At 44.4% G+C, this 22,111-nt stretch overlaps 1 protein-coding gene and 1 pseudogene across 2 annotated transcripts; both read right to left on the bottom strand.

Moving 5' to 3' along the window:
* Nucleotides 1-1,055: 1,055 nt before the first annotated feature.
* Nucleotides 1,056-6,868, bottom strand: LOC109878046 (transmembrane protein 216-like; annotated as a pseudogene).
* Nucleotides 5,951-21,982, bottom strand: LOC109878045 (matrin-3). Of its 2 annotated transcripts, none has more exons than XM_031789588.1 (18): nucleotides 21,881-21,982; nucleotides 20,630-21,649; nucleotides 20,358-20,419; nucleotides 20,148-20,186; nucleotides 17,203-17,276; nucleotides 14,952-15,001; nucleotides 14,728-14,844; nucleotides 14,361-14,486; nucleotides 14,097-14,222; nucleotides 13,882-14,006; nucleotides 12,717-13,683; nucleotides 12,168-12,249; nucleotides 12,005-12,048; nucleotides 11,662-11,805; nucleotides 11,410-11,540; nucleotides 10,486-11,198; nucleotides 8,924-9,045; nucleotides 5,951-8,414 (listed from the first exon to the last, which is right to left on the bottom strand). In XM_031789588.1, the coding sequence occupies exons 2-18, from the start codon at nucleotides 21,575-21,577 to the stop codon at nucleotides 8,382-8,384; spliced, it is 3,903 nt and encodes a 1,300-aa protein (XP_031645448.1). In that variant the 5' UTR covers nucleotides 21,578-21,649; nucleotides 21,881-21,982; the 3' UTR covers nucleotides 5,951-8,381. The 2 variants fall into 2 exon arrangements, with proteins under 2 accessions (XP_031645448.1, XP_020325865.2); XM_020470276.2 differs by having other exon boundaries at nucleotides 21,875-21,949.
* Between the last annotated feature and the right edge of the window lie 129 nt (nucleotides 21,983-22,111).

Here is a 22,111-nt window from a genome sequence, read left to right as displayed (position 1 = left end):
GGATCTTTACAGTGAAACGTTACGCAAGGTCACATCCCAGCATCACTGATATAGAACATTTACAGTGAAACGCTATGCAAGGTCACATCCAGCATCACTGATATAGAACCTTTACAGTGAAATGCTGCGCAAGGTCACATACAGCATCACTGATATAGGATTTACAGTGAAACGTTATGCAAGGCCACATCCAGCATCACTGATATAGGATTTACAGTGAAACGTTATGCAAGGCCACATCCAGCATCACTGATATAGGATTTACAGTGAAACGTTATGCAAGGCCACTTCCAGCATCACTGATATAGGATTTACAGTGAAACGTTATGCAAGGCCACATCCAGCATCACTGATATAGGATTTACAGTGAAACGTTATGCAAGGCCACATCCAGCATCACTGATATAGGATTTACAGTGAAACGTTATGCAAGGCCACATCCAGCATCACTGATATAGGATTTACAGTGAAACGTTATGCAAGGCCACATCCAGCATCACTGATATAGGATTTACAGTGAAACGTTATGCAAGGCCACAGTTTAAGTGCAAAGCATAATATGTTAATGAATCAATAATCAACCATTGATGAGGCCTAAAACCAAGGAATCTCCCCAGTCCAGAAAGAAGAGCACGTCATGCCTAGCCTGGGGGCCAGTTTGTTTCTCCAGTAGAAGAGCATGTCATGCCTAGCCTGGGGGCCAGTTTGTTTCTCCAGTAGGAGAAACATGTCATGCCTAGCCTGGGGGCCAGTTTGTTTCTTCTCTCTTGTCAACCCTTTAAATGTAAATTCCATAAGTAGTTGTCAAGAGAGCAGAAAGACACTGGTACCCAGGCTATGTCATGTCGGTGTTTCTCCTACTGGAGAAAGAGACTGGTAGCCAGGCTATGTCATGAGATGTTCCTCCTACCTGGAGAAAGACACTGGTACCCAGGCTATGTCATGTGATGTTTCTCCTACTGGAGAAAGACACTGGTACCCAGGCTATGCCATGAGATGTTCCTCCTACCTGGAGAAAGAGACTGGTACCCAGGCTATGCCATGAGATGTTCCTCCTACCTGGAGAAAGCAGATATGGACATGATTCCCAGCAGCATCTCCAGACTGTAGAAGCAGAGTAACACAGCATTAAGGATGAACTCCAGGCGCAGGACGAAGGTCTGCAGCGTCAGGTAGTACACAGACAGCACTGTGCACGGCACCAGGATCAGCACACTCACTTAAATGGCCATAGAACGCTCTGTTAAGTTCCCCTTCCAACCTGGAACAAGTGTGGACGGAAAAAGGAAGGACAAATAGCATAGGACTACAGTAGGTGCCAAATAGAACTAACAGATGCCATAAAGGCCATAAATATTAGAAATGATAAGCACAATGTAGGCTACATAATGTGAAGACTCTTATTTTCATGAACACATGTATCATTCTACATCATGTGATGATGCAGAGGCATACTGGTAGCCCAGAATACAGTTTAACAAAACACAAACCATCCCCTCCCATCCCCAGCCCCATCCCCAGCCCCAGCCCCATCTCCATCCCAGCCCCATCCCCATCCCCAGCCCCATCCCCAGCCCCATCCCCAGCCTCAACCCCAGCCCCATCCCAGCCCCATCCCCATCCCCAGCCCATCATTCTACACCATGTGATGATGCAGAGGCATACTGGTAGCCCAGAATACAGCTTAACAAAACACAAACCATCCCATCCCACCCCAGCCCCATCCCCATCCCATCATTCTACACCATGTGATGATGCAGAAGCATACTGGTAGCCCAGAATACAGCTTAACAAAACACAAACCATCCCATCCCATCCCCATCCCCAGCCCCATCCCCAGCCCCATCCCATCATTCTACATCATGTGATGATGCAGAGGCATACTGGTAGCCCAGAATACAGCTTAACAAAACACAAACCATCCCATCCCATCCCATCCCCATCCCCAGCCCCATCCCCAGCCCCATCCCCAGCCCCATCCCATCATTCTACATCATGTGATGATGCAGAGGCATACTGGTAGCCCAGAATACAGCTTAACAAAACACAAACCGCAAAATATTCAGAGGGACTCCAGGACCAAGGAAAACAAGTAGTAGCCCAACGTCCAACGTGAGACTAGCTGGTGGATGGAAATACAAAGGCATACTTAGAAATCAATAGTTTTGCTTTCAGCCTGACACTGGGTTTGCAAAAACATCAGGCAGTGAGTGATTGATTAAACATTAGTTTATGTCTCGTGTGGTCATTTGAGTAGACTACAAACCTTTGTAAACAAACATCAGACCCTCAGCAAGGAAGCAGGCAACAAAATACCAGCCGTTGAGGTAGAACAGGACCTGCAGTGGTGTGGAGGACAACTGAGATGTGTCGTTAAGGTCATATCTAAGACTTGCAAATGGTAGCCCGATGATATACCCATGGGTCTATGACATGAGTAGGCAGGGCAAAGCCGTTTTGGTGATTTCTGGTAGCCTGTTTCGTCATAAATCAATCACAGCACATTTTTTGACTCATTCAGCAGTTTTTACCTAATTAAGTCCAATACCATTGGAAATTAATTATGAAGGTTAAATTTATATTCCTAAAACTCAATTGAAAACCTATTACACAAATGTGCAACAATAGTAATAAATTGCACACGCACCAAAAACCCTGCTGTTTTGACGATAAATCACTCGTATCGATTAGTGGGGGGGGGGGGGGGCACTCGTATCGATTAGTGGGGGGGGGGGGGGCACTCGTATCGATTAGTGGGGGGGGGGGGCACTCGTATCGATTAGTGGGGGGGGCACTCGTATCGATTAGTGGGGGGGGGGGCACTCGTATCGATTAGTGGGGGGGGCACTCATATCGATTTGTGGGGGGGGGGGCACTCATATCGATTAGTGGGGGGGAGGCACTCGTATCGATTAGTGGGGGGGGGCACTCATATCGATTAGTGGGGGGAGGCACTCGTATCGATTAGTGGGGGGAGGCACTCGTATCGATTAGTGGGGGGGGGGCACTCATATCGATTAGTGGGGGGAGGCACTCGTATCGATTAGTGGGGGGCACTCGTATCGATTAGTGGGGGGGGCACTCGTATCGATTAGTGGGGGGGCACTCATATCGATTAGTGGGGGGGGGCACTCGTATCGATTAGTGGGGGGAGGCACTCGTATCGATTAGTGGGGGGGCACTCATATCGATTAGTGGGGGGGCACTCGTATCGATTAGTGGGGGGGGGGCACTCGCATCGATTAGTGGGGGGAGGCACTCGTATCGATTAGTGGGGGGGCACTCGTATCGATTAGTGGGGGGGCACTCGTATCGATTAGTGGGGGGGCACTCGTATCGATTAGTGGGGGGGCACTCATATCGATTAGTGGGGGGGGGGCACTCATATCGATTAGTGGGGGGGGGCACTCGTATCGATTAGTGGGGGGGGAACTCGTATCGATTAGTGGGGGGGGCACTCGTATCGATTAGTGGGGGGGGGGGCACTCGTATCGATTAGTGGGGGGGGCACTCATATCGATTAATGGGGGGAGGCACTCATATCGATTAGTGGGGGGGGCACTCATATCGATTAGTGGGGGGAGGCACTAGTATCGATTAGTGGGGGGGGGGGGCACTCGTATCGATTAGTGGGGGGGCACTCATATCGATTAGTGGGGGGGGGGCACTCGTATCGATTAGTGGGGGGAGGCACTCGTATCGATTAGTGGGGGGAGGCACTCGTATCGATTAGTGGGGGGAGGCACTCGTATCGATTAGTGGGGGGGCACTCATATCGATTAGTGGGGGGGAGGCACTCGTATCGATTAGTGTGGGGGGAGGCACTCGTATCGATTAGTGGGGGGGGGCACTCATATCGATTAGTGGGGGGGGCACTCATATCGATTAGTGGGGGGGGCACTCGTATCGATTAGTGGGGGGGGGCACTCGTATCGATTAGTGGGGGGGGAACTCGTATCGATTAGTGGGGGGGGGCACTCGTATCGATTAGTGGGGGGGGGGCACTCGTATCGATTAGTGGGGGGGGCACTCGTATCGATTAGTGGGGGGGGCACTCATATCGATTAGTGGGGGGAGGCACTCGTATCGATTAGTGGGGGGGGGGGGGGCACTCGTATCGATTAGTGGGGGGGCACTCATATCGATTAGTGGGGGGGGGCACTCGTATCGATTAGTGGGGGGAGGCACTCGTATCGATTAGTGGGGGGGCACTCATATCGATTAGTGGGGGGGAGGCACTCGTATCGATTAGTGTGGGGGGCACTCGTATCGATTAGTGGGGGGGGGCACTCATATCGATTAGTGGGGGGGCACTCATATCGATTAGTGGGGGGGGCACTCGTATCGATTAGTGGGGGGGGGGCACTCGTATCGATTAGTGGGGGGGGCACTCGTATCGATTAGTGGGGGGGGGGCACTCATATCGATTAGTGGGGGGGGCACTCATATCGATTAGTGGGGGGAGGGGCACACATATCGATTAGTGGGGGGGGGGGGGCACTCATATCGATTAGTGGGGGGGGGGGGGGGGGGGGAACTACCACAACTCAAAAACCACACGGAAGCAGGAGATCATTTTACGTCACTGGTTAGAGAACAATCTGCAGAAGACAGTCAGCTACATTTTGGAATGTTGCATTTTGATACGGGGGTCATCAACAGAAAGAGAAACGCAACACGGTTTTGTCAATCACTCGTATCAATTATCAGGTTGAAATCAATAGCTCGACGCGGGAGACGAGGTTGCACGTCCTGTTAAAACTAACAACTCAAATCCCACATGGAATAATATGTACATCACCGGTTAGTGGATAACTTATAGAAGACACCTAGCTACATTTTGAAGTATTTTGATTCCAGTGGGTCGACAATGCGGCAAATGTAATGCAATGAATGTTGTTTTTATAACTTCTATCTATATCACGTTGAAATCAGTAGAACAAGGTGCAAACGTTTGAGGTGTACACACTGTTTAAACTAACACTATTCAAAGGCCACACGGAATCTGAGATTTTTTGTGTTCTTTAACAACAACAAAAATTACATCACTACAAGTGCTGTCGCAAAAACCATCAAGCTCTATGATGAAACTGGCTCTCATGAGGACAACCACAGGGAAGGAACCTTGGCTTTGACATCTCTAATATTGTGTCCCAAATTGTTACCCTATTCCCTATAGTGCACTACTTTTGACCAGGAAGCATAGGGCTCCGGTCAGGTGTAGTGCGAATTGCAAGAATGGCAAAAAGTCTTATATCTCCCTCTCTAACTTTACGCATCAGCTGTCAGAGCAGCTCGATCACTGTACCTGTACACAGCCAATCTGTAAATAGCACACCCAACTACCTCATCCCCAAATTATTACTTACCCTCTTGCACCCCAGTATCTCTACTTGCACATCATCACCTGCACATCTATCACTCCAGTATTAATGCTACATTGTAATTATTTTTATTTTCTCTGTGTTGTTGTTTTTGTTGCACTGCTTTGCTTTATCTTGGTCAGGTCGCAGTTGTAAATGATAACTTGTTCTCAACTGGCCTACCTGGTTAAATAAAGACATATTTATTTAACTAGGCAAGTCAGTTAAGAACATATTCTTATTTACAATGGCGCTTCCCCGGCCAAACCCTAACGACGCTGGGCCAATTTTGCGCCGCCCTATGGGACTCCCAATCACGGCCGGTTGTGATACATCCTGGAATCGAACCAGGGTCTGTAATGAAGCCTCTAGCACTGAGATGCTGTGTCTTGGACCGCTGCGCCACACGGGAGCCCCTATAAGGATAATATTGCCATTTTGGTGTGCACACGAAGGTTAACTGCTACAGAAGCTATCTAAACACATAGCTGGCATTAACGTTAGATAGCTATTAAATGCAGATTCTACATTACAACAAAAACAAAAGTATACAATTGGATGTTTTCCTGCAAGAATGAGACAAAATCAGCAGTTAAACAATTATTTTTTTATAAATCATCCCATTTCATATAAATTATCTACAGGCTTACAGTGATGTTTTTCCAAAATGTCTTGACTGGCACACTTGCTTGAACATCAACATCACAGATAGAAACATCTTTGTCAACATTGCTGCTGCTGTCCAACGCTAGCTAACGTTAGCTAGATAGCATAGCTAGCTAGTAGCTAGCTAGTAGATAACGTTACTTCTCCCGTGCTTACAGTAGCCTACTCCAGTCAATTATCTTGAAATCTCAAAAAAAATATCCAAAATCATATTATGACATACGATTAACAACAACTATAGACATTTACATTTCTCAACTTGTCTACACATTTATGAAAACTATTTCCCACTTACCAGACACTGCCATGTTTGTTTTACCATAGAGCTACATAGAGGCCCCTAGCACAGATTATGAGAGGCCTCTAGCACAGATTATAGAGGCCTCTAGCACAGATTAGAGGCCTCTAGCACAGATTATAAGAGGCCTCTAGCACATTTTATAGAGGCCTCTAGCACATTTTATAGAGGCCTCTAGCACAGATTATAAAAGGCCTCTAGCACAGATTATAGAGGCCTCTAGCACAGATTATAAGAGGCCTCTAGCACATTTTATAGAGGCCTCTAGCACATATTATAGAGGCCTCTAGCACATATTAGAGGCCTCTAGCACATATTAGAGGCCCCTAGCACAGATTATAGAGGCCTCTAGCACAGATTATAGAGTACTCTAGTGCCCAAAAGCATGTTTTAGCATGGCAGCGCCATAGTCCCAGTTGGTATTACATTAGGGCGACCAGACGTCCCCGTTTTTCATTTCAGAAATCTGGTTGCTTTATATTACATAGCATGTCACGGCCCAGGCCGTCTGTAAAGGAAAACAACCTGTGGTTACCCCCATTGCCTCACAGCACAAACTCGACCTTTTTCAAAAGACGCATTTTCTTGTTGTCTTGTTTGTTTTAGTCAATTGCTAAACTATATTTAAAGAAAAGTACAACATATCTAAAGATTACTTGTCAGCGTTGCCTGCTCCCGTGCGTTCTCGTTACTCAGAAAAACATACTATTGTAGGGCTCCCTCATGTTAGGAAATAAGGGTTAAATAAAAACTTTTTTTTTTTTTAAATGCCCTTTTCATGAGGGTGCTAAGCGGCCACATGAGTGAACGCTAGCTAGCAACTAGAACATTAAGCTAACACAAATAATTTAACTACACAACTATAAGTAGTAAGTAGAGTTACAAACTGACTAAACTAAACAAGGTTACATGGATTTTCTGTGATGAAATGTTTTCCACACACATAGCTACTGTGGTAGCCTATTTCCCAAAGTGGGAGCATTGCAAACCATAAGGTCAGGATGTTTGACCTGGTTACATGTACGTTGAATAACACAGCAGGTTTTCGGCATGTTTTGTGATTTCTTTATAACAACAAATCGACTACAAAGTTGGCTCTTTTACACTGGGGGTCAAAAGGAAAGAATGTTTGTTCCCCCCCCCCCCCCATTTGTGGGTGTGGTCAAGGAGAATTCCTTATTACATGAATAACTGAATGATAATTTCTCTACCATAAGCCGCCTCTGTCATCTTAGAGAATTTGTCAGTACGTCCAACCAGCCTCACAACCGCAGACCACAAGAAAGTACGAAAGCCACACCCAGACCAGCCACCTGATGAAACGGAGAAGCATTTCCGTCTGTAATATAGCCCTTTTGTGGGGTAAAACCAATTCTGATTGGTTGGGCCTTGGTCCACAATGGGTGGACTTGGTTCCCAAGTGGGTTGGCCTATGCCCTCCCATGACTGCACCACTTTCCCAGTCATGTGAAATCCATAAATTAGAGCCAAATTAATTGATTTAAATCTTCTGATTTCCTTATATGAACTGTAACTCAGTAAAATTGTTGCATGTTGCATTCATATTTTTGTACAGTATAGGTGGTGATGTTATCGTGCTTGAATTATGTTAAAATTACAAAAATGCAAAAAATGAATGCATGTTAATTAACATAATATTTTAGAATGAAATTCTATTTCAACTCATCTTGAAAACAAACGAGATAGGGTTTTCTAATAGCTTTAATTCCAAGCATAGGACAAACAAACCAAGTTACCGGAAGTAGATCTGAGCTGTTACAACACAAACATAACAATATATATAGGTAGGTGCTGTACATTTGTTCATATAAACCAATACAGATTAACATAATCTGCAATCCCATTTATTGTTCTAGGATAAGTTTCACAAAGAGCCTCTTGTGGATTAGGTAAAACCTGTGGCTTTCTTCTGAGCGTTAAGACATGGCAAAATCCCAAATTCTTCACACTCCTCCAGAAGTGCTTGTAACACTTCCTGTTAAATTGGGTCTAAAACTGTCATCTTGTCAACTTCCTCCAGAGATGGACATCTTTTAGCTAGAGGCTGTGTCTTTAGCTGAATGTTCCTGTGAGATAACAAGTCATACAGCTCAGTAACCGTCCAGGTAAACATGTAACGTACACAGCAAATAACTGCACAGAAATGGTGGTTGAATAATGTAAAGAATACCCGCAATGATCTTTACTTTTTTCAAACCCAAATCACCTGTGATTTACATTATATGGTAAAGAGCAGTGAGCAAACCATTGTTTCTATGCTTATGGTAAAGATGCATAGAAAACTCTAAGTTTTTATTTATTTATTTAACCAGACAAGTCAGTTAAGAACAAATTCTTATTTACAATGACAGTCTACCGGGTAGAGTGACAGATTTTTACCTTGTCAACTCGGGGGATTCGATCCAGCAACCTTTCGGTTACTGGCCCAACGCTATAACCATTTTTTCCTTGTCAAGTCGGGGGATTCGATCCAGTAACCTTTCGGTTACTGACCCAACGCTATAACCACTAGGCTACTTGCCGCCTCAAAAGTGAGATGATTCTGATGAGTTTCAACAGGATTCTGGTGACTTACCATAAACTTCAGATAGTGACAGAGGCTGCTGCAGTGTTGGTTCTTTGCTTCGTCCTCATTGACATAGACTACTTGACACAGGTTGCAGAAATAGCCCATGACAGGAGTAATGAATTCCCTTCCTGTAAAAAACACAAACATTTGTTAGAAAACATAAAGACAATGCTTCTTACTACGGGTTAATTGTTGCACTTGGTAGTGTTTTTAAAGCAAACAAATAAAAGTTGTTTCAGTGATGAAAGTGGCCCAGACAAGTCAAAAAAAGGTCATTTAGTAATTATTCTTGAAAGGGGGCCAAGACAGTAGCCAGGGTGCCTGTTGGTTTCTACACTCTTGCCAACTGTTTATGGGATTGTCATGCCATGGAGTTGACAAGAGCACAAACAGACCAGGCTATAGCAGGAGACATCAGATCTGAGACCAGGCTATAGAAGGAGACAACAGATCTGGGACCTGGCTATAGAAGGAGACAATAGATCTGGGACCAGGCTATAGAAGGAGCCAATAGATCTGGGACCAGGCTATAGAAGGAGACAAAATATCTGGGACCAGGCTATAGCAGGAGACAACAGATCTGGGACCAGGCTATAAAAGGAGCGATAGATCTGGGACCAGGCTATAAAAGGAGCGATAGATCTGGGACCAGGCTATAAAAGGAGCGATAGATCTGGGACCAGGCTATAGCAGGAGACAACAGATCTGGGACCAGGCTATAAAAGGAGCGATAGATCTGGGACCAGGCTATAAAAGGAGCGATAGATCTGGGACCAGGCTATAGCAGGAGACAACAGATCTGGGACCAGGCTATAAAAGGAGCGATAGATCTGGGACCAGGCTATAAAAGGAGCGATAGATCTGGGACCAGGCTATAAAAGGAGCGATAGATCTGGGACCAGGCTATAAAAGGAGCGATAGATCTGGGACCAGGCTATAAAAGGAGCGATAGATCTGGGACCAGGCTATAAAAGGAGCGATAGATCTGGGACCAGGCTATAAAAGGAGCGATAGATCTGGGACCAGGCTATAAAAGGAGCGATAGATCTGGGACCAGGCTATAAAGGAGCGATAGATCTGGGACCAGGCTATAAAAGGAGCGATAGATCTGGGACCAGGCTATAAAAGGAGCGATAGATCTGGGACCAGGCTATAAAGGAGCGATAGATCTGGGACCAGGCTATAAAAGGAGCGATAGATCTGGGACCAGGCTATAAAAGGAGCGATAGATCTGGGACCAGGCTATAAAAGGAGCGATAGATCTGGGACCAGGCTATAAAAGGAGCGATAGATCTGGGACCAGGCTATAAAAGGAGCGATAGATCTGGGACCAGGCTATAAAAGGAGCGATAGATCTGGGACCAGGCTATAAAAGGAGCGATAGATCTGGGACCAGGCTATAAAAGGAGCGATAGATCTGGGACCAGGCTATAAAAGGAGCGATAGATCTGGGACCAGGCTATAAAAGGAGCGATAGATCTGGGACCAGGCTATAAAAGGAGCGATAGATCTGGGACCAGGCTACCATGAGAATGCAGTGAGGCTATAAATCACATCAAAACACTTACCCACTGGGTTGTTGGGCTGGAATGATGACTCCATACCAGTGTTCACGTAATCTTGTCCTCTTTCCACATTATCCTCCATCTTGGTTTCTACATTGTCCTCGGTGCTACAGGCCCGCTTCTCATCCTCAGCAGCAGAGACAGGGGCATTGTTTTGGTCTTCACTGTTGGATAATTTGTCAGTATTCAATTTAGACGCTCCTCTGTCCACGTGAAAGTGTTTGGCTGGATCAGACGATTGTTTACTACGCTGTTCGGAGTGTACTTGTCGTGCCGTCTCCTCGTCCTCCTCTTTCGAATCCTCGTCCTCCTCTTTCGTCTCCTCGTCCTCCTCGTCCTCCTCTTTCGTCTCCTCGTCCTCCTCTTTCGTCTCCTCGTCCTCCTCTTTCGTCTCCTCGTCCTCCTCTTTCGTCTCCTCGTCCTCCTCTTTCGTCTCCTCGTCCTCCTCTTTCGTCTCCTCGTCCTCCTCTTTCGTCTCCTCGTCCTCTTTCGTCTCCTCGTCCTCCTCTTTCGTCTCCTCTTTCGTCTCCTCGTCCTCCTCTTTCGTCTCCTCGTCCTCCTCTTTCGTCTCCTCGTCCTCCTCTTTCGTCTCCTTGTCCTTAGCTGCTGACTTTGAGTGACTGCTGATCCATCTCCTTATCCTGCTGCTGCTTCTACTATTCCTGTGATCTTTCTTCCGATCACTTTTAGAATCATAGTCTGATTCAGGTTTCCACCTGACAAAATAAGATCATTCCTTTTTAGTCCAGAACTATAAGTTTAGAAACATTTACCTTTAAGACAGATAGGCAGAATTCACTGTACATAAAATATGATCAGACGGGATATTTTCTATCAGAAGAGACAAAGAAACATCAATTATCAATGGCTCCCACACGGGATGGGACAGAGTGTGTTATACGTCTGTTTAGCAGAGCAGACACCAACCCTGTTGTTAGTCTTTTGTATTTCTGAGACCGCAGGACGATCACCCTCTGGCCGTATAATTTACAGCCATCATAACGCAGCTCTCTTAAAGCCTTTGTCACATCAGAAGACCTCTCCATCTCAATGAAGCCCTGAGAGATTGATGAGGAGAGGAGAGAGAGACCAGGGTTACTGAAACAACAAATGTGATCAGACTTGTAGTACATCATTAGGATCGACTCCATTTTAGAATTCCTTCTGTGAGAAACATACTTCTTCACCATTGCCATGGAGGTAATAGCGATGCACTCTCCCGAAGCCTTTAACAATCTTCAGGAAGTCACTATCTGTATAGAAGCCTCTGGGAAGGTTTTTGACGTAGATCACTCTACCAGTTGTCTGATCACATCTTGAGGGCTGAAATAAATATATTTTACACACGTGTGGTTATGACAACCTTATTGACAATCGTTAACTTAACCCAGATAATATATGGTGCTAGACTGACCTTTTGCTTTAAACCCAGGCTTATATCACAAGGTTCAATAAACACATTCTAACTGACTCACAGAACACATCAATAACAATATATTTTTTTTAAAGACCATTTGCTCACCTTTCTCTTGGACCTGCTTTTGGGCTCATCTATTGACTGGTTATCTGCAATGTAAGATAAACATACAATTAATGACCTTCATAGCAATCTAACTCTTTCTTTGAAAGTGCTGAAGTTTGAATGTAATCTGTGGTCCAGTAGCTAGGTGTTGAGTAGTAATCACCTTGGTCATCAGCTGATGAATCCTGCTTTAGGGCACCCAAAGTGATATGGTTCTCATGGCCCTCTGGGAAATCATGCTCCTCCTGTGCGACAATGAAGGGAACAAACATCTAAACATAAGGATTTACTGAAACACACAACACGTATTAAACATGACACCTTGTACTTTACAAATTGTAACTATGTTATTTGACTTATTAAATAGCTGAACAACATGTTAAAGACCTGACAGATCATGTATAGATGAGCTACATGTTAAAGACCTAACAGATCATGTATAGATGAGCTACATGTTAAAGACCTGACAGATCATGTATAGATGAGCTACATGTTAAAGACCTGACAGATCATGTATAGATGAGCTACATATTAAAGACCTGACAGATCATGTATAGATGAGCTACATGTTAAAGACCTGACAGATCATGTATAGATGAGCTACATGTTAAAGACCTGACAGATCATGTATAGATGAGCTACATATTAAAGACCTGACAGATCATGTATAGATGAGCTACATATTAAAGACCTGACAGAGCATGAACTTTACCTCATCAACATATGAAGCATCTGCTTTCTGGTCTTCACCATCTCTCTTTTCCCCCCGTTGGATCAAGTCCTCAGCACTCTCCTGCTGTTTCTCTCCCTCTTCTTCCTCCCCTACCTTTTCCTCCTCTTCCTCCCCTACTTGCCCCTCTTCCTGTGTCTCCCCTAACTCTCCCTCCTCCTCACTCTCTTCCTCCTCTCCCTCTTCCTCCTCTCCCTCTTCCTCCTCTCCCTCTTCCTCCTCTCCCTCTTCCTCCTCTCCCTCTTCCTCCTCTACCCCCACCTCTCCCTCCACTACCTCTGCCTCCCCTACCTCTCCCTCTTTCTCCCCTACTTGTCCCTCTTCCTCTTCCTCCTCTCCCATGTCAGAGTTCTCCTCCCCATCCTCCCCATACACGGCCATCCCCTCGATGTCACTGTCCATATCACAGGCCTCCGTGGCTCCATCCTCCTGAGTCTCCGTTTTTTTCTTGCTCTGGTCAGTCGTGACGACAGCCTCTTCAGACTTCTCCATCACATTGGAGGACAGGGATGGGGTCTTATCCTTGGTGGGAGGTTGTGAGCGAGTGGAAGTGGGAGATACCTTGTTCTTCTTGGGGTCTGTTTTACCAGAACCTGGGGTCTTCTTCTCACTGGAGACCCTCTCTTTAGTATGTGAGCGAGGGCTTCTGGAGTTCCGGCTGGAGATCTGTTTGCTGAGGGACCTTGGACTGCCTTTACCCCCACTGTTTGATTTCACTCGTTCTTTGTGACGGTCGCTATCCCTCTCTCTACTCCTCCTCCTCTTTGAGGTGGTTGGGGAATCTCTCCTGGGGCTGAGGTTCCGCCTTCTGGGGCTTGGGCTTCTCTTTCTCTTAGATCTATCTTCAGACTTCCTGCTCCTGTCTGAAGACTTCCTGTCTGAAGACTTCCTGTCTGAAGACTTCCTGACTGAAGAATTCCTGACTGAAGACTTCCTGTCAGATATGGTCCTGCATGATGGGATGGAAAGAAAGTTCACAGATAACACTTTTATTCCCACGTTTCTGGCTTTTACAGAGTCTAAATGAACTATTTCTCCTTCAATAACAATGGTTATAATGGTGACAGTGTCTGACAGTCTGAACTCAGAAGCCATAATCAATGAAAACAAAAGGTAATGGCACAACGAGGGGGGCGCATCAACTTACGGAAGTGTATTATACTCTGACGAGAAAGCCACTTTAATATGAATCTCATCTATTTTCAGGTGTTTGGACGTATGGTGTCCAACCAGCTTCTGTGCATCCAGTGGATTTGTCATTTCCACAAATGCCTACCAAAGGACAGAACACTGTAAGCAAATAATAGACTATAACACAGACCAACAAAAATAAAATAATCAAAGCGAAATGCAGTTTAATACCTGCGTAGGTAAGAATAGAGAGTGCTCCACAGGTCCAAATCTTTTAGCTGCAGCCAGTAACTGTCTCTTCCACGCGGATGACTCTTTACCAGGAGGCACCGGGGAAAAACTCAACACCCGGGAACTCTATACGGACGGAAATTGATTTATTTAACTCATTGAATAATATTCTGTGTGTGTGTGTGTGGTTGTTTTAGAGAAAATCCCTTTTAAACAAACTTAACTATAATGATATGCCAATTAATTTATCTTGTAAAAATGTACCTGCAGGAAATTAAATGTTGAAGAGACAGAGAAGGTGACTTGTCCTTCTTTCACCATCACTGGGTTACTGAGGTAGTATGTCACAATATCGGCGGCCTGGTCAGTTGAGCCCATCTCCACAAAAGCCTGAGAATGCAGCGTTTACAAGAACCATAAAAACATCACTACTAGCATGAATATCCCTATTGGTCAATGAGGCCATGATGGGTGGCGGTTCTATTTCTATCCTTTCAACATTCCTTTTAATCACTATAAGTATCTGTATTATTGTAATTCAGTCAATGCCTATTTCATAGGAATTGAAAACACATATATTAGCTATTTCTATCTATAGATGGCAGGATGAATAGGCTACTAGTTTTCTTACCAAAGCAGGGAACATGATGATTTTCACAACTTCCCCAAACGGATTAATCAGGTCCTTCAAAACATCTTCGTTGAGACACCGGGCGGTAAATTTGGCACAAACCACTTTGCCACTCCCCTGGAAAACAAAAAGGCAAGTAAACAGACATTGTGAAAACGTTTTACATTTTTTATTAAAAATGTAATTCACCAGAACAGCAGGAAGAACAACAATACCGTACTAACCTTTGTCTTAGGGTCTATGCTTTCTCTAGAGCTGCTACTTGACGGTTTACCTACAGGACAATAGAAAAGCTAAGTTAATGGCACGTTCTAATAATAATAATTTTAAAAAATTATTGTACATATAAATCGCAGCAAATGGTCCTGTGTGGATTAGTTAGTCGAGTATGGCGCTAACAATGCCAGAGTTGTGGGTTTCAATTCAAAATAAGAAAAATTTATGAAAAGAGTCTGCTAAATATACGGTGCCTTCAGAAAGTATTCACACCCCTTGACTTCTTCCACATTTTATTGTGTTACAGCCTGAATTTAAAATGGATTAAACAGATATCTTGTCACTGGCCTATGCACAATAAAGCCCCATAGGGAAGGTGTTATAATACCCATAAAACCTTGGGGGCAGCAGCGTAGCCTAGTGGTTAGAGCGTTGGACTAGTAACCGAAAGGTTGCAAGTTCAAATCCCCGAGCTGACAAGGTACAAACCTGTTGTTCTGCCCCTGAACAGGCAGTTAACTAACCCACTGTTCCTAGGCCGTCATTGAAAATAGTAATTTGTTCTTAACTGACTTGCCTGGTTAAATAAAGGTCAAATATATTTTTAAAAAGCAAACCGGGAAATGGTTCCAATTGTTTTTCCACCAAAATTTCCCATGGGCGATTTTCACCTAAAATAAGGGCTGTGTTTCATGTAGGCTTACTTACCCTGGCGTGACATTTTGATAACCATGTAAATCTCTCTAGCACAAGTATTCAGACCCCTTTTCCCACATTATTCTAAAATGGATTAAATAAACATCCTCAATCTACACACAATACCCCATAATGACATCACAATACCCCATAATGACATCACAATACCCCACAATGACAAAGCGAAAACAGGTTACAAATAAAAAACAGAAAAACCTTATTTACATAAGTATTCAGACCCTTTGCCCTGAGACTCGAAATGGAGCTCAGGTGCATCCTGTTTCCATTGATCATCCTGTTTCTACAACTTGATTGGAGTCCACCTGTGGTAAATTCAATTGATTGGACATGATTTGGAAAGGCACACACCTGTCTATATAATGGTCCCACAGTTGACAGTGCATGTCAGAGCATTGGATAGTGTCGAGGCACAGATCTGGGGAAGGGTACCAAAAACATTCTGCAGCATTGAAGGTCCCCAAAGAACACAGTGGCCATCATTCTTAAATGGAAGAAGTTTGGAACCACCAAGACTCTTCCTAGAGCTGGTCGCCCGGCCAAACTGAGCAATCGGGGGAGAAGGGCCTTGTTCAGGGAGGTGACCAAGAATTCAATGGTCATTCTGACAGAGCATCAGAGTTCCTCTGTGGAGATGGGAGAACCTTCCATAAGGACCACCATCTCTGCAGCACTTCACCAATCAGGCCTTTATGGTAGAGTGGCCAGACGGAAGCCACTCCTCAGTAGAAGGCCTGCTTGGAGTTTGCCTAAAGGCACCTAAAGGACTCTCAGACCATGAGAAACAAGATGTTCTGGTCTGATGAAACCAAGATTGAACTCGTTGAGTTCCAAGTGCCAAGAATGCCAAGTGTCACATCTGGAGGAAACCTGGCACCATCTGTACGGTGAAGCATGGTGGTGGCAGCATCATGCTCTAGGGATGTTTTTCAGCGGCAGGGACTAGGAGACTAGTCAGGATCGAGGGAAATATGAACGGACCAAAGTACACAGAGATCCTTGATGAAAACCTGCTCCAGAGAGCTCAGGACCTTAGACTGGGGGCAAAGGTTCCCCTTCCAACAGGACAATGACCCTAAGCACACAGCCAAGACAATACAGGAGTGGCTTCAAGATAAGTCTCTGAATGTCCTTGAGTGGCCCAGCCAGAGCCCAGGCTTGAACCCTATCGAACATCTCAGAGGATACCTGAAAATAGCCGTGCAGTGTCGCTCCACATCCAACCTGACAGAATCATACCCAAGAAGACTCGAGGCTGTAATCGTTGCCAAAGGTGCTTCAACAAAGTACTGAGAAAAGGGTCTGAATACTTATGTAAATGTACTTAAAATATATATATATTATAAATTAGCAACATAAAAATAAAAAAAACAGTTTTTGCTTTGTCATTATGGGGTATTGTGTGTAAATGGATTAAATCGCCCCCCCCCCCCGCCCTCTCATCAATTTTAGAATAAAGCTGTAAGGTAAAAACATGTGGAAAAAGTCCAAGTCAGAATAATTTCCCAGTGCACCGTAATAGGCACACTAATGCAGTGAGTTTACCCATGTAGTTAATCAACCTATGGGAAGGTCCGCCAGTCTTCTCTTCAACGTTCGGTCTCTTTGTGTGGTCACCACTGAAGGGATTAAAAAGGCCTGTTGTTAAGATCTTTTCTACATGAATACTAAAGCACCGTTCAAAAGTTTAAGGGTCACTTAGAAATGACCTTGCTTTCCATGAAAACATACATGAAATGAGTTGCAAAATGAATAGGAAATATAGTGAAGACATTGACAAGGTTATAAATAATGATTTTTAATTGAAATAATAGTTGTGTCCTTCAAACTTTGCTTTCATCAAAGAATCCTCCATTTGCAGCAATTACAGCCTTGCAGAACTTTGGCATTCTAGTTGTCAATTTGTTGAGGTAATCTGAAGAGATTTCACCCCATGCTTCCTGAAGCACCTCCCACAAGTTGGATTGGCTTGATGGTCACTGCTTACGTACCATACGGTCAAGCTGCTCTCACAACAACTCAATAGGGTTGAGATCCGGTGACTGTTCTGGCCACTCCATTATAGACAGAATACCAGCTGACTGCTTCTTCCCTAAATAGTTATTGCATAGTTTGGAGATGTGCTTTGGGTCATTGTCCTGTTGTAGGAGGAAATTGGCTTCAATTAAGCACCGTCCACAGGGTATGGAATGGCGTTGCAAAATAGAGTGATAGCCTTCCTTCTTCAAGATCCCTTTTACCCTGTACAAACCTCCCACTTTACCACCACCAAAGCACCCCCAGACCATCACATTGCCTCCACCATGCTTGACAGATTGCGTCAAGCACTCCTCCAGCATCTTTTCATTTTTTTTGCTTCTCATTCTGCGAATGTTCTTCTTTGTGATCCGAACACCTCAAACTTAGATTCCTCTGTCCATAACTTTAAATCAGCACAACAGTTTTCAGCTATGCTAACATAATTGCAAAATGTTTTTCTAATGATCAATTAGCCTTTTAAAATGATACACTTGGATTAGCTAACACAACGTGCCATTGGAACACAAGAGTGATGGTTGCTGGCCTATGTAGATATTCCATAAAAAATAAACTGCCATTTTCAGCTACAATAGTCATTTACAACATTAACAATGTCTACACTGTATTTCTGATCAATTTGATGTTATTTTAATGGACATTTTGTTTGCTTTTCTTTAAATAACAAGGACATTTCTTAATAGATTCAAAAAGATGGTTGAAAATACACTTGCACTTACGAGCTTAGATGGCTCTTGAATGAATCAGGTCTCTGCATATAAATACTTAGGGATATGATTGGATGATAAAACAGCCTATTAAAATGCATGTTGATGAACTTTGTAAACGGCAACAACAACAAAAAAATCAAGCTAGGCTTCCTCTATAGAAACAGGACAGGTTTGTCCTCTACAAATAGAAGACAAATTGTGCAAGCTACTTTTATGTCTGTTATCGATTATGGGGATATTATTTACATGCTACGGCATCAACACTTAAACCGCTGGATGCTACTTATCTTTGCGCACTTACGTTTATTACGGTAGCCTAGTGCCTGGGGTGTAGCCTGGGGCGGCAGCGTAGCCTAGTGGTTAGAGCATTGGACTAGTAACCGGAAGGTTGCGAGTTCAAACCCCCGAGCTGACAAGGTACAAATCTGTCGTTCTGCCCCTGAACAGGCAGTTAACCCACTGTTCCTAGGCCGTCATTGAAAATAAGAATGTGTTCTTAACTGACTTGCCTGGTTAAATAAAGGTAAAAAATTTACATTACTCACCACTGTGTTTTATATCAAAATGTTGGATGGACTTCGCTGTCCATGAGACGAAAACAACATGCTCTCGTGTTTGTCTATAAAGCACTTCTGAATAAACTACCTTCTTATTTATCATCACTCATCAACATTAGAATTACTAAAACCAGGTCACAAGCATGGATTATACTTGAGGCCCATGTGATTTCCACAGAGTTGGGTATGCCTGCCTTTTCCTGTTACGCTCCTTGCCTATGGAATAGCCTGCAGACTAAACTTCAACTTGAGACTCTTGTCCCCCTGTCGCCCATTTTAAACATTTATTGGAGGATTTTTATTTTTGTATTGATTGTAACTGTTTCTGTTAATGCAAGTTATTGTGCTGTTAGGGGAATAACCTGTTAGGGGAATAACCTGTTAGGGGAATAACCTGTTAGGGGAATAACCTGTTAGGGGAATAACCTGTTAGGGGAACAACCTGTTAGGGGAATAACCTGTTAGGGGAATAACCTGTTAGGGGAATAACCTGTTAGGGGAATAACCTGTTAGGGGAATAACCTGTTAGGGGAATAACCTGTTAGGGGAACAACCTGTTAGGGGAATAACCTGTTAGGGGAATAACCTGTTAGGGGAATAACCTGTTAGGGGAACAACCTGTTAGGGGAATAACCTGTTAGGGGAATAACCTGTTAGGGGAATAACCTGTTAGGGGAATAACCTGTTAGGGGAATAACCTGTTAGGGGAATAACCTGTTAGGGGAACAACCTGTTAGGGGAATAACCTGTTAGGGGAATAATCTGTTAGGGGAACAACCTGTTAGGGGAATAACCTGTTAGGGGAATAACCTGTTAGGGGAACAACCTGTGTGTAAATGTAACAACCTGCTTCTGTACACGCGGAGATGTGAACGGTAGTGTAAACAAGGAGAGATATGAATGGTAGTGTAAACAGGGAGAGATGTGAACGGTAGTGTAAACAAGGAGAGATGTGAACGGTAGTGTAAACAAGGAGAGATGTGAACGGTAGTGTAAACAAGGAGAGATGTGAACGGTAGTGTAAACAAGGAGAGATGTGAACGGTAGTGTAAACAAGGAGAGATGTGAACGGTAGTGTAAACAAGGAGAGATGTGAACGGTAGTGTAAACAAGGAGAGATGTGAACGGTAGTGTAAACAAGGAGAGATGTGAACGGTAGTATAAACAAGGAGAGATGTGCACTCACTTTCTGGTGGTCTGCATCCGGCAATCCCACTCAGGATACCTAAAACACAGGCACAAGAAGAAGAGATGGAATGATAAAAAGCTGGACAATTTAGGAACTTAATCGATTTAAGCTAGGCCTATTACAATATCAATACTGACAGTACGAGTTTGAAATGTCATGCTGGTGAGTGGAAAACTGGAAAAACAACTTGAATATGTGATTACTCACATTTTAAGAAGTGTGAGCTGTCCGTCTGCATGTTGAGTTCCATTGGCGTGTGTGAACCAGAACTGCAACAAAAAGCAAATCACATTTTTTCTCTCGTTGTTCATATTTAAGATACTGCTACGCATGTTAAAACACAGCCTATGCATTAACTGTATATTATCAGTGGAACATATAGGCGTAAGATTGATACACTTTGGACCTTTTCACACACATGAACCTACCTGAGGTCCAGATAATGCAGACTCAGAAATAACAGGAAGTAAGCTACATACCTTTTCAGAGAGCACGGTAATATCACAGAGAGAGCAAGTATGAGGAAACGTTTGAGGGATTTCTCCATGGAAGTCAAGAGCAGACTTCTTGGTGGGAGTGTTGCCAGAGCTGGCCATCTTGATTGTGACAACTGGGACATCTTGGTCTGGGCGTGGTCTGTAGTCTGTAGTTGGTGGGTACCTGTAATCTACTGCTGGTTGGGACGAGTTGGGGGGTTTCCAGGTGTTGCTGCTTCCTCCTTGGGCCGTGTTGTAAGTGGACCTAGGAGTTTGGTGACTTCTGCGAGTTTCTTTACCATAGTGGTAGTCCACAACTTGGACAGGTACAGGTTCTAGGCGAGAGCATGTGTACTGCATCGAGTTGCCGTGCCGATGTAGTTGCCAGGGCTCAGCCTGTTCGGTGGGAAGAAGTTGGGAAGGGGGAAGAGAGGGGTGGATGTCTAATGGTTGAGAATGACTCCGGTCACCCTGCTCCCACACACAGCCTGGAGGCGGGGTAGCAGAGGGGGGACGAGATGTGACAGCAGGAGGGTAAGAGATCATAGCTGGATATGATGACTGCTGTGTCGCCCTCTTCTTCTTGATCTCCAGGACCAGATGTGGTAGGTTCTCCACGGTGATGAGATCCTCAGGCATCTCGGCTAGTAGAGATATGTCTTTGGGCTTGAGCCCACAGCTGCTCAGGAGAGTTTGGTCTGACCTGTTTAGTGAGGAAGAGTAAGGTTCTGACCGGCTTAGTGAGGAGGAGTAAGGGGACTCGGTGGCAGCGGAGGCTCTGGATGAGGAGTATGGGTAGGATGGTATTGTGGAATGAGATGGTGACTCCTGGCACGTTCTGTAAACATTGTGACTGTGGTCTCCAGGGTGCAGGTGATCTGGAGAGTCGAAAGAGCTGGGTCTTAGACCTTTAGCTGGTGGTGGTCGTCTGTAGGAGTAGTTGTGAGACATGCTGGAACGTAAACGTATCTAATCTCTGTTGAGAAAGTTGCCAGTGAAGAGATGATGGGTTGAAGAAGCAATCTAGGGAAGATGGATTCAATATTAGGCTATTGGGAAAGGTCATCGAAATTATTAAAAGCATAACGTTGCTGTTTACATTTACTTGAAACGGACAGTGGCTGAGCTAGCAAAGCTAACGTCAACTAGCTACTTTCCTCTCACGTTAGCATTTTTGTTTAAAGATAATTTCTGAATACATACAAACATAAAATGTCGGCATATACGTTAATTCGTTAAGTATCTTACTGAAACCTGTATCGAAGTAGCTAGCTAGCTTCCCAGGCGTCTAAACCGGAACCGGAAGTAACCACTTTTTTTTAAAGTAGTGTGTTTCCGTAAAAATGTATCTGCATTTCCAGAGTGCGCTCTGGCGGTTCGTACATTCAAAGCGTTGTCAGGATGTCAATTCAGAGCGTACACTGGACGCTCTGGCCGAGGAGTGGGGTTGAACCGAGCGGTCGGACCTCACAACCGCAGTCAAGC

The sequence above is a fragment of the Oncorhynchus kisutch genome, linkage group LG15 (genome assembly GCF_002021735.2).
Source record: "Oncorhynchus kisutch isolate 150728-3 linkage group LG15, Okis_V2, whole genome shotgun sequence".
Classification (NCBI taxonomy): Eukaryota; Metazoa; Chordata; class Actinopteri; order Salmoniformes; family Salmonidae; genus Oncorhynchus; species Oncorhynchus kisutch.
Note: the sequence above shows the minus strand (reverse complement) of the source record. Positions and strands in the feature narration are given on the sequence as shown.

Bases quoted from the DNA above. Each gene is read 5' to 3' on its own strand.
- LOC109878045 (XM_031789588.1), bottom strand. From the start codon at position 21,577: ATGTCTCACAACTACTCCTACAGACGACCACCACCAGCTAAAGGTCTA. The intron at 20,187-20,357 runs GTGAGTAATCAC...CCTGTGTTTTAG, and splicing joins CAGCTCACACTTCTTAAAAT to GTATCCTGAGTGGGATTGCC. The intron at 12,250-12,716 runs GTAAAGTTCATG...ATTGTCGCACAG, and splicing joins ATGCTTCATATGTTGATGAG to GAGGAGCATGATTTCCCAGA.